At 41.2% G+C, this 13,188-nt stretch overlaps 1 protein-coding gene across 5 annotated transcripts in view; it reads right to left on the reverse strand.

Annotated features, from left to right (window-relative positions):
* Positions 1 to 13,188, reverse strand: part of FLNB (filamin B) — a 137,194-nt gene that overhangs the window by 1,826 nt on the left and 122,180 nt on the right. For all 5 annotated transcript variants that reach the window (XM_005288364.5, XM_005288363.5, XM_005288362.5 and 2 more), the window contains 4 exons: positions 11,240 to 11,372; positions 9,603 to 9,779; positions 5,003 to 5,221; positions 3,051 to 3,254 (listed from right to left, as the gene is read on the reverse strand). In XM_005288364.5, the coding sequence (XP_005288421.2) occupies positions 3,051 to 3,254; positions 5,003 to 5,221; positions 9,603 to 9,779; positions 11,240 to 11,372 (733 nt within the window). The remainder of the gene's footprint in view (positions 1 to 3,050; positions 3,255 to 5,002; positions 5,222 to 9,602; positions 9,780 to 11,239; positions 11,373 to 13,188) is intronic.

The following is a 13,188-nucleotide window of genomic DNA, read 5'->3' on the forward strand; positions in this document are numbered from 1 at the left end:
GTACAATGAGAAACTGTTAGCTTTTACAATTATGGCTAGGTAATAACAGGTGGCTTACAGCAATGAACACTGCACCACCACAAAAATGGTCTCCCAACCCAAAGTGCTTACCATCTTGTTCTGTGTTTTGGGCCATTACTGTAGTGATTTGTTTATCTAGCAATAGTCTGAGGCTTGGTTAAGCCATTTTAGAACCTAGAAGGATTTTGTATTTACATCTTTGGAAGAAGCACCCTCATTAAGCTAATATTTCAGCTGCATGTATACTGCCTGACCTGCATACCAGATGTTGCTACCATCATTGGCCTGGCTTGACGTGAGTAATTGGACATAGGTGGGGCCTTGTCTTGGGAGACAGGATTAGGGAGGTAAATAGATCAGCAGGCTGGAAACAATGTCTGTACTAGCTAAAAAGAGGAGGAATACCCAGGGAACCATTTAGGACAAGATCATGGATAAGATTACCTCCTACATAATATTCCAGGGTTAAGAGTAAGTTGTGCATGGACAATACATGCTGTACAGGGACTGGTTCCTATAAAGGGACCAAGACAATCCCAAAACATGTGATGCACTGTATAGTAAATGCAATAATGTGTAAGTGTATGTAAAGGAAAAGTTCGCTGTATAATTTTGGATGTGGGGTACACCCTATATCCACCCCCTACACTTCCATCTGATCAACTAGTGCAGCTTTGATGTAGGTCAAATAAAGAAACCTGAGTGATGAGAGAGTGGAGTTGAATGGGTTTTTGGGGAACCCCAACATAGTGGTGCGCCATGACTCAGATTCCATTCATCTGGAGCAGGTAACAGTATAGCTTATTATACTTGTAGCTTTATGGGCAAGGATCACAAGCAGTTTAACAATGGCATTTGGAAGGGCTTAAATCTGAGGAAGTTAGTACCACATTAGAGAAGTGGTGGACCCAAATATGAATTCCCCAGAGAATTAGAGGGAAACTGGAACTGGGTGCAAAAGAAACTCCAGAGCAAGGTATTGGAGAAAAATGCTTGGCAAAGCACAGTGAAGGTCTGTTAAATGCCACTGAAATTTTCAAAGAATAGGACCCACTGGCAGCCATGGAAAGGACAATCTCTAGTTATCCTTAAGGTAAAGAAAGCCCAAATCAAAGCAGCAGTATCACAAGGATTATTTTTGATGGCTAACACTAACAAAATGTGCCACCTTGAGGGAGGACTGTAAAAGTCGTAAAAGGCAAATTAAAATAGTAAAAAGGCAACTTAAATGTGTTATCTGCTTGTAACTTGCAGTTTACAAAAGGAAAGCTTCAGGAGTGTAAAGCCATTTTAGGAAAAAGTTCAAAGGGCTTAGCTATGCCAAGCAAGTTTAAAATAGTATTATGACAGACCAAATAAGTATTTACAACTTACCAAGGGGCTGTAAATTAAAAAAACAAAAGACACACACACACACACACACACACACACCCCTCTTAAAAAGAGTAGAACTTATCTGTTAAATAAAATTGCCTTTTAAAAAATTCCATCCATCCAAATCTTTAATTCAAGGTTGCAAAGCTGACAGACACTCTGGGCAGAGCCATCACCTGGCACTCTTAACTTTGCTAGTTAACCCTCAAGGTGTCAATGCTTTTAGAGTTCATTTTTTAAATTCAGTTATCAATGTTAACCATAAATTGAAAAGGACTAAGCTGCCAGAACCAGAATTTACAGCACAAGAGGGACAAGTACTGTAAGAAAATCTGTACAATTTTTGCTTTAAGATACTTCAAACTTATAACCTACAAATAAGGCCATGCTATCTTTTCCACTATAAAGCATCCTTTGTGATACCTATGAAAGTTGGCTCATTAATTGTTGGGATTTACAGGAGGTCATTAAATCAAGATGACTAGTGACATGTGCTTATCACCCTGAACACTTCACTTGCATCTTTTAACCCTGCTCCCTTAGTGTCTGAGCCAGGGACTCTACAAAGTAACTTAAGGCCTTGGCTAAACTTGTGAGTTATAGTGCAATAGAGCAGCCCCAGGCACCCTAGCTCACTCACCATCCACACTGGCAAGGCACGTAGAGCACTCTGACTCTGCAGGTACAGCGCTGCTGGTACTCCACATCAGCAAGTGGAACAACATTTGCTGCGCCCCCGCTGGAGCACCGCAGCACCAGTGTGAATGAGGTGTTGCATTATTGCGCTGTGATCAGCCTCCGGAAACGTCCCATAATCCCCTTAAGTCAAGTGGCCACTCTTGGCATTGTTGTGAAATCGGCTGCAGGAATGTGGAAATGCCCTTTCAAAGCTCCGTTTTGGAGAAGCAGGCTGCTTATCAGCTCCAAGAAAAAGCAAACATTTTCTGTTTGCTTTGGGGGGGGAATGGGGGTGTCTGAACTTACAAGACAGCATGCTGACACTCAGCACCCCAAAAACCCCACTCTCCCCTGACACACACACACCACACTGTCACACTCCACCCCATTCGGGAAGCACGTTGCAGTCATTTGCATGCTGGGATAGCTGCCCATAATGCCGCTGCAAGTGCGGCCAACGTGGCCACCCCAGTGCGCTTGAAGCGGTCAGTGTAGACAGACTGCAGCGCTTTTCCCTACTGCGCTCTACGATGACGGGTTTAACTCACAGCGCTCTACATCTGCAAGTGTAGATGCCCTAATTGTTCAGGCAGGGTCTGTTATCTACTCAATCATTACTTTATTTGGCCTCATATGCATGGTACTTGGTGCTGTGCACAACCTTCCATTAGAGCTAGCATAACAGTTGAAATCCATGCTGTGGAAGGAGGGAGGTTTGTCTTGCAACACAACTGATTATTCCCCTTCTTCCTGCCATTAGGCTAGTTTATGCCTGATGAGTCAGGTGAGTGCCACTCACATTCAGTTCTGATTAATGGCCAACAATAGGCAGCTCACAGCAGTCACATTCCTAGGAGATAAATTCAGTTAGCTGGAAGTTTACCACCCTGGGATCCAAGAGCTAAAGTTTTTCATCCTCCATCAATTAAACAGTTGCAGATACATATTGCTTTGAGATCAAATTCTTAAACCCATACCTGCTTTGCTGCAGTCCACAGTAAAGCTGCTTTTTTGACCCACATAAGCCTTTGAGAGTCCTGCACCTCTGGAAGTCACTCTGCTGGCATCAGATGTAGACTTGGGAATGGCACTGTAGCAAGTTTCTGTTGATGACCTAGTCACCGATTCCACCATGATTGAGCTAGTTTCATTTGCACTGCCTGGGCTAACCAGTCGCTGGCCTAGAAAAGGAAGACAGATTTGTAATAGGCAGGTTTCTCTGTACATTTAGAAGGACTTCTGGGAAGTCGAGAAAGTAGTTATGTCAATAGGCTGGATTAATATATTTTGATCTTAATCACCTCTCTGCAGTAGCACCTGGAGGTTCGATCAGGAACAAGGATTCACTAGCAACACTACACAAACATGGCACATCTGTGCCCTAAACAGACTTCTTGTAATTCAGTTCTCTTCTGTTCACTGCCTACTCTAAGCTTGTGGTGAACCTGGTTTCAAATCAGGAAGAAAAGAACTCTCAGGCCTGTGATAGTATAAAGAGGTTGTTAGAGAACAGTATTAGCACTCTTCCACTCAAGAGTGATTTTTGCTTCAGCATTACAGAGGCTAATATTAAGTATTCAGTTTGCATCTAGCATGGTAATATGCACACTGCAGACTTCACACAGCAAGTAATCAAGATTTTTCTATTCCTTGAACTCTTGCATTTTGATTTACAAACCAGGTGCTAGTTATGCTTGCAAACAGTTTAAGAGTAGTACATGAACCATGATTAAGTATTGGGCAATATTTAAAGATGGATTTGATCATTATGCTTTTGCAGATTTGCGCCTACTATGATAGATATTTGAATGAACATTTGCTATTATTTCTGGAAGCAATAGCACCCCAGTGCTTTTAAACCAACACCAAGACACCTGCAGTGCTTGAAAGCCAACAGGGACTTCAGATTTCATGAAGTGAAAAACTGGCTGAGAGAAAGAAATATTGTGCTTGAGTTGCTAAAGGCCAGTGAGACTTCATACACTTGAGTTGGCAGAACAGAGTGGGTGCAATTTTGTAGAAAACTTTGAAAATAGTCTGTTCAGGACTTTGCACATGAGTGTGGTGGCATTTTACAGATGAGACAGCTAAGACAAGTTGTGCAGTGTCCATTCCATGCTTTGAGCACAGTATTAGCAGACAAAGTCCACTGAGGTTTCCTGTATTTTCTTAAGAAAGCTGTTCAGAAGGTACCATTATCTGTAGATACTCAGGTCCTTGTCCTTAAAGAGGTTCCCTTCCTTTAAGGAAAAAAGTCAAAGATGAGATGGCATCCAGTAAATATGACTTTTATATCAGGGTAAGAGAAGTTTTGTAGTTGTCACTGGAAAAAAAGTGAGCTATGTTTCACCCCCAATGCAGTATGCTGGAGCTACTAATTTTTCAGTATGTTATAGGGAAGTTTTTGTTCAGCCACGGACAAGCTTTCAATAGCAAGCACCTTAGTGGTGCCTGTCAACTTGTTCTGAAATAGAATCTCATTATCTAGAACAGGGGTCAGCAACCTTTCAGAAGTGGTATGCCGAGTCTTCATTTAGTCATTCGGAGTTAAGGTTTCATGTGCCAGGAACACATTTTAACGTTTTTAAGAAGGTCTCTTTCTACAAGTCTAGAATATATAAAACTGTTGTATGTAAAGTAAATAAGGTTTTTAAAATGTTTAGCAGCTTCATTTAAAATTAAATTAAAATGCAGAGCCCCCCAGACCAGTGGCCAGGACCCAGGCAGTGAGAGTGCCACTGAAAATCGGCTCGCGTGTCATAGGTTGCCTACCCCTGATCTAGAAGATCAGAGAGGTGGGGAATGCTCTGCCCTTGATAGTCTTCAACATTGCTGCCAATAAATCCCTTTGCAGTATTGCACTGAGATATGCTACAGAGAACTAAATTAGTAGTCTTTAGTTTATGCCATCACTGGTTAGTATTTTTACCTGTGACTTTCGCCTTGAAAGGGCTGCCCACTATATGGTTAGGTCCACCATATTTAATTCCAATTAGATAGTTTCCTGGAGCCATAGGTGTATACATGACATCGTAACCCTCAGGAGTTTCCTGGCAGTCCATTTTCACCTTTGAGGGCCCTTCAATTGTAACAGAGAGCGTTCCTGGACCAGCTTTGGTTGTGTTTATGTGAAACTCAGATTGCAATCCTGGAAAGAGGTTTAGCATAAAGAATAAACACAAGGGTGCAGGAAAAGTGGTAATGCTTACCTATTTATGCAAATCCCCAGCACACACTGTTACACAAGATCAACGTGCGATTCAGCTAGTAAAAGCAGGCAACAATATGGTACTGAAAAGCTTGGTCACCTTTAGTGTATGTAACAAAGACAGCCATGAGTAGTCTAAATGATGTTGATGCTTTGAAACAGATTGTTAAATACAGTAGGTCAAGCTCTTTGGCCCAGTTCCGCTCACTTATGCTGGCCTCACGCCAATGAAACTGGTGATTTCAGTGGGGTTACCTCAGCTCTACATTTATAGAGAAGCAGAATTTTGCCTCTGGTATGTATGTTTTCAGAAGTACTACTCCATGTTTTACTTATATGAAGCCATTATTGTCAATTCCTAATCAAATGCTTTTGCCCATTTCTTGGGCATCAGAAACATGGAGGAGAAAAACCCCTCAAGAGTTTAACAGGAATTGGGGAGGATCTTTTATGATACACGAGAGGCTAATTTAAAGGGAACAAAACTCTTAAACTTTTCAGTCCCCTTTGCAGCCTATACTGACATAGCTCTGCTGCAGTCCTAAACCCAGATAAGATCCCCATCTCCCTGCATGATTATAGCCACCCATCACAGAAGACCCCCTTAAGAGTTGTCAGTAGATCAAAGATTTATCTTGGCCAAGTGTTGCTGGTGTGAATACATCACTTGCAAAACAGTTATTCAGATTGCCTTGGGTAGCCCTGCAAGCATTCTGCTTGAGTAGAAACAAAGCTTTGGTTTAGTTATAGCATCAGTTCAATACAGTGGAGTATTGATTTGCGTTAGCAGTAACAGCACAATGCTATCAACATTACAGAAAGCTTTCAGTCTCAGGCTACTGTCAGCTATTTGTAGCCTCAATAACTGCAATCTTGAAGCAGGTCAGCTGTGCACAGATGGTCCAAATACTACAATTAATCTTAAGATTCCCGTTCCAAGGTTTACTATTCCTAGTCTTTAAATGGGGCAACAGATGGAACAGAAGTTGCTAATTCTGGTTTTCCCACCAGTGCAAAGCAGGACTGTTTAGCAGAATGCCTGCTACCATGGAGACTGGAGGAACAGATGTGCAATCCTGTATCAGACTATGGAGCCCACATAATATGGCACCTTCTCTGGCAATAGCCAATATTCGGTCCTTGGGAAGGAGAGTCTTACTCCAGTTCAGTGTGTATATTGGGAGAGCATTTTTCCTTACCTCAATAAGTGATCAGTTTACGCCATGCAGCATGGGAATCTATTCCCTTTCTCTGCTTGTGCAGTTATGGGTATGACTACACAGGGACAAGAGACCTGTGGCACATCCTTGGCTGGCCCAGGACGCAGTGCAGACATTTGGGCTCTGAATGCAGCCTGAGCTCTGGGACCCTCACTCTTGTAGGAGCCCAGAGCTTGGGCTCCAACCTTAGCCCAAACGTCTACACAGCAATTTTTCAGCCCCCAGAGCTGGAGCCCAAGCCTGAGCTAGCTGACCTGGGTCAGCCGTGGGTTTGTTTTTTTTAAATCCATGTGTAGACATACCCTCAGTGTGTTAGTATTCAATTTGGACCTCCCATAGCTGTGAATTCCATCAGTGTTTGTTTATACTCAACTGCCCTTTTCTGCAGATTTAAGGGACTAGGAGGGAAAGATGGTTTCAAGTGGTCCTAGCTAGTTGCTACCAAAACCTAGAGTCCTTCAAACTGGCCAGTTGTTTGCTGGAGGCAACATGGCAGGACTCCCAGTTTCGAGGTTAACATGAACTCTTAGTTCCAGAAGGGATCATTGACCACAATCTTTGAGTTAATACTGGTGTCATTCACTGCAAGAAAAAAAAAAAAAAAAAAAAACCACACCCACCGAGTTACATGTTTATGGATTTAAAAAATTCCATCTGAAATGTGTCAGTGGGTAGTGTCAAGGGTGACTTTCGTTTCCATGGGGGTAAAAAGGGTGAGGATATTTTATATCCATCACTGCTCTTCTGCACCCCACTGATTACACTGCCAGGAACAGCTTTAAACAGGGATTGCCAGGGATCTACATTCTACCTTTGCAGAATGGAAGTACTGCAGAGTCCACAGCAGGGAGAAAGGAAACAAAGGAGGGGGAAGGAACCATGCTAGCTGTGGGTGACATCACTACACACATCAAAATGAAAAGGCTTAAGTTTTAGTTGGCTACAGTGTTTTGGCATAATTTAAACTGTCCAGAATATGAGTACAAGAATGTCTTTGTGTTTGATTACAAAGGGTAAAGTTAAGATACCTTCATTTGTTTGAATGTTTAAAGAAACTGGCAGACTATTTGCAGGCAGGAGAGTTGAAATAATGGAGATTCCAGACTTCCAACAAGAGCACTATTTAAGTAAGATTTTAAACAAACATTCTCTATAGTGTTCCTAATACACAATCGAGAGATGTAATTTCTCCTTAAACAGCAGCCAAAGTTTAAATTTAAAGACCCCCTTAAACTTCTAAAATTTCTAAGTGCAAACAGGAAGTAGACAGCTGACTAGATGCTTGTGTTATATAGTAATATAATTTGAGTTGGGAAATCTAGAGTTCCATTACATAGAGAAGATCTTCACCTTTACTTGCTGAGACCCCAATCCACAAAGGTACTTAGGAGCTTAAGTCCCAGGTTTAAGCTCCACTGTGATCTACAGAATTCCTGGTGAACCCTGTAGGTGCCTAAACTCACATGGCACCTAAGTTCTGGCCCCTTGGGAGGGTGGGGATACGTGTATACACACACACACACACACACACACACACACACACACACACACACACACACACCCCCCTCTCTAAGTGCCCAAACACTTATTTCCCAGCCAAGCCCCAGAGCAATTCACAAACTGGGCAAGATAGACATTCGTCGACCTATCTAGTAGGTGTGCTCAGGTCACCTACCAGATTGGGTCGATTAGAAAAATCTCGCCAGAGGTGCCACCCACATAACTCCTAACCACTGGGTCACATCACTCACCTGAGATGTGGGAGACCCAAGTTCCATTTCCCCCCTCTCTGCCAGAGAGAAACTAGTATTGAACAAGGGTCTCCTATTTCTTAGCAAAGCGTTCTATGCACTGGGTATGATATACTGTGATGTGGGGCTCCATCAATCTGTTGAAAATGATCCACTGTGGATAAATATTTAAGTCATTGGACCAGAGTGGAACTTACTGTAGTCTAGTAGTTAGGGCACCCACCTACAAAGTGAGACCCAGACTCCAGTGTCCCTGCTCCAATCACTCATGTATCCACAACAGAACAGCTTCAATGAAGAGTCAGTGAGTATCTCAACAGAATACCCCACAGCTCAGTGGTCAGAGCACTCCCAAGAGGATTTGAACAGCAGTCTCCCACCTTTCTCCCCTTCTTCTAGAAGGGGGAAATCAAACCTCCATCTCATACCAGGCAAGTGCACCAACCACTGAGCTAAAAGTGGTTGTGTGGAGCAAGGCAGGCATCTAACTCACTCACAAGAAGATACTTAGGCACCTAAACCACCTGACTTCAGGAGACTGTTTCCTGTTTGTGGATCACTAAGCAGAGTGAGTGATCTCTCTCAGGGAGGGATGGAGCCAAGGGACACACCCCTTCTTGTCAGCATCTCCTATTGGCCAGTTTAGGCAGCTCCCTGCCTACTGTCCTCACTTTTCTGGATTGCATTCCAAGACACTTATCTCTCCATTCATTGTATAGGAGTCTAAGCATCTCACTCAGCCTTTGCTGATTGTGATATTCTAGGCACCTAAAAGTTAGTCCCCATGATGTTCAGGTGTTGCAACACCTAAGTCCCTTTGTGGATCTGGGCTTGAATAATTTTCATTCTGCACTATCAATTCTCTTCCAAAGCTCTTTGGACAAGGAGTTTAAAATGCCTTTATTTAAAAAAATACCTCCATCTTCTTCTGCATACCTCATGTGTTAGAGCTTCCCATGTGGGAATAAAGCCAAAGTATTTCCCAAACTCCATGGGACCACCTAAGTTGAGTTGAGCTAACTAGCACAGATTTGCTTAGTCAAGTTGCTCACCAATACAACTGAAATCTTTGCTTCAACCACCAGAATTTGCAGTCTTTAATCCTGCAAATTGTTGGTTTTACAATCCTAGTAAGCTTTATAACAAGGCAGAATAAGAATGCGTATGAGAAAATAAAGGCGGAAGAACATACGCTTGTTAGTTTAGCTGCCTTGGCAAGGAGAAAGTAAACATTTACGGTTGTATAAAAATCAGTGCGGAAAATCAGCTTTTTGGAAGCATTAGAAAGGGGAATTTTCATTGGGCTAAACACTATTTTCAGTCTGATTTCAGAATTAAGAGGGAAGTTACCTGTGATACCACTCTCTAGGCCAGCTCCATATGCAGTAACAAGTGCTGGATTGCCTGCCTGTCCTGGTTCCCCGACTCTGACTTTAAATGGGCTGCCTACCACATGGCTTCCATTAAACTTCACATCAATGGAGTGAATACCATTTTCATGTGGGATGAAACGAACAGCATACTTATCTGTAAGACAAGCACAGTGAAATATTTCAGTAATATTGCCAGTGAGGATGTAAAAACAGACAAACTCCCTAACATTCAGTAAAATTTGAGGACTCGGAATAGCCAAGTTGGATTGCACAAGTTGTCCTGCTTTCAATCTGAAGTAGGACTTTGGTCAATAATATGGTGCCATGAAGAGTTTGACAAACTCTTATCTTCACTCACTTCTAAACAAGATGGGGATCTTAACTGTTAGCTGTACTGAAAAACCAATATAGCATTAGATAGACTGGCTGGTAGAGCCATTTGCCTTATGCATCAGTTAAGATCACCAGGTGCATTTACTTTTGTGACCTAGAGAGTAAGTAAGCCCAAGGACACCACAGCTTTCCTATTATTGCTTAAAGCACAACCTGTTGTCCATTGGGTATATGGATTAAGTCAAGCCAAATCCCCTCTCAAATAGAAATGGGAATATGCACCTCAGGGATAATTGCTGCTAAGTTACTTGGGGTTCCACATTTGAGAGTCACTTGACCATACTGCATTTTAGCATTTTTGGCTTCACACATTAACCCAAGGAAAAAGGCTATTTGAGTCTTTGAGCAACTCCCACTGTCATTTGTAGGAAAGTCCCATTCACTTCAGAGTCTGAATTTCACTTAAGTTCTGTTTCCAGGCTTCGGAAACACTGTGCCAGAGGCAAACAGCATACCCAAACATTAACAGAACTGTGCTAACTGCTTTTGAAGTTGAACAGCAAGTCTTTCCCATAGTCATTTAGACTTTTAAATGAACTGCTGTACCAAAGTCTGTAAAAGGAAAACAGTAACTGAAATAGGAAATCATTGACTATTCTTTACACAAGAAAAAAAAAATGCGTTAAATTATTTCTGTAGCAATCCATGTCAGCCAATCACCAATTGAAAATGTAGCTTTGAACAAAACCTTTAGGAAGAATCAGATTCTGTATGGACTGTTACAGAACAAAGTACTTTGCAGCACCCAGAACAAAAAGTTTCAATAACAGCATTATGTGCAAATTTCACTACACCACCAGTGAATAGGGAGTACTTGGAATTTATACTGAGCAAGACAGGTAGCTACACAATTCTAGCCCCCTGAAGTAAGGTATTCTTCAAATGATCAAACATTTTCCCTTTAATTTTTTACAAAGGGTTTACATTGAGTTGATTTGAGACTGGGCAAGAAAATACACCACAATCTGACGGGACAATTCTAGTTGGAATAGTTCCAAAAGGCAAGTTTCCAGACTAGTTGCTTACTTTTCTGGTTTGTTACTAGTAAGTCAGAATGATTTGAGTTGCCAGCTACGTTGGTGGTGCAAAGAGAATAGTCAGCTGGCGTGAACACGATATTCAACCACTGTACTTAGGAACTTATCAACTATTAATATTTAAGATATGGAAATCTGTGCCATGTTTAAAATACAGTAGACTTTCATTCATACAAGTTCTTACCAGGCTCCAGTTCAGAAACATGACATTCTTCCACAGCTCCAGAGGGGCTATGAACTTTAGCATCTATCTTGCCCTTAGCGCCATTAAGCCTTATAGCAAAAGATGCTGGCTGGTTAACTTTTAATCCAGATTCCTAAGAAAGCAATATATTTAGATTACCAAGTTTAGTTTTTTCAGTGGTTTGAGACAGACATTGTTAACAGAATATTTACAAGGACACTACGTTTAGTTACCAAAAAAATTAGTGCTAGGAAACAAAGGCATAGTTGAGTATTTGAGAGTTAAGTTGTCTCGACTCTAAGCACTCTCCCGGATTATCTTCATTGTTTGCCATTTTAAAAATGGCAGACTTGTGTCCAGTAGATATTAACAGTGGACTTGTCAGTTAATGATTAACTGGGAACCATATTACACTTTCTACAGCTACCCAACAAGGCGTGTTTACTTATGGCTAGGAATTTGACATTCCATCAATAGTTTCATACTCCTACTCTGTCATGACGCAATCACCAATAATGTTCAATATCGGTCACCCACTATCACTGGAGGTGGAGTCAGTTTTCAGATGTTTGAGACGTTAGTTACATATTAGCTATAGCTCTACTTCCAGCTGCTGATTCATTCCAACATTAATTCAGAAGTAAGACAAGTCTATCAATGCAGCTGTCAGAGGATCTAAATGCATTTTAAATTTCCTGCAACGTGATATTTAGTGTCATCACAAATGACAAATGACAAACTAAAGATTAACTAACATGAAACCAGATGTTGCTATGCTATGTAAAGAGATCAATATTTTGTGTTTGACTTCAACAAGTAATCAGTCCCAAGTGTACATCATAGTTATTCATGCAATTGATAGGGTCCTTATCACTGAGGAATGGTTGCATTTGGTTATGCTTTAGCCATGTTGACTATAATGCTTTGTAACAAGAACATACTTTACCTGATCCCATTTGCAGCTATATCCTGAAGAGGGAAATAAATGTAACTGAGTAGAATTTAAGTTAAATTAAAATGCACTCATGAAAAATTTAACTGATGGTGCAGGTTTTTGAACATGTCATACAGAATATTCAGCTTTATCTCCCTCTGCAGAGAAAGTAGTTAAGAGCAATCCTGTCAAAAGTCTTTAAATGAAACACAAGAAAATCATCAATACCACAGTGACTAATTAAGGTCCATGCAACTCCTTGTTTAGGCTCTCAGAAGAATTACTACCCCATGTTAAAATGTCAACTTTAATTTTAAACTATGAAAAAGAATTAAGATTCTATCTAGGTTTAATCAGGTTGTGTTCAAGACAAGGAAGAGAGTGATCTCACCAACCTAGAACAAGAACTCTAGCAAGAGCCACTTGAGCAGTTCAAGTGCAGCAAGATCTAGGTACAACACAGACTTACACTGGGTTCTCAGTCTCACTTCCAAGTGTCTTGTTTTTAGGTTTAAACCACACCTTTAATGTTACTTGTATTAAAATACAAGAAGCAACTCATGTTTTTTTGTGGTTAAGTATAACAGATGAGCCCAGAATGAGTACAAAGCTGGAATTCACTCACATTTGCTGCTGTTTATGCAGCTCAAATGGTTCAAGTCTGCGGTTTTAGGACATTGGCACAAGTGAATTACTGCCTTGTATTCATCTATTTGCTCACATGGATTCTCAGAACAAGTCTAAAGTAAATGCTTGATTAAGTTAGTGTACACACAGTTTTGTTTGGGTTTAAAGCTGTGGCTTAAACATGTACCCTTACAAGTCAACTCAGCATTACTTGAGTAAACACAGCGAGTGTTCACATTACAAGAGATATTGCAGGGCTAAGGGGCTCTAGGCTATACTAGGTTCATTCAACTCATAGGCAACTCTGCCAGCTAGTTGGAGGAGTAATCCCATTTTACAGGACCACTGTTCCCCTTCTTACTTGAATTCCCAAATCTCCTAGTGTTTG

This window comes from Chrysemys picta, chromosome 7 (assembly GCF_011386835.1).
Source record: "Chrysemys picta bellii isolate R12L10 chromosome 7, ASM1138683v2, whole genome shotgun sequence".
Classification (NCBI taxonomy): domain Eukaryota; kingdom Metazoa; phylum Chordata; order Testudines; family Emydidae; genus Chrysemys; species Chrysemys picta.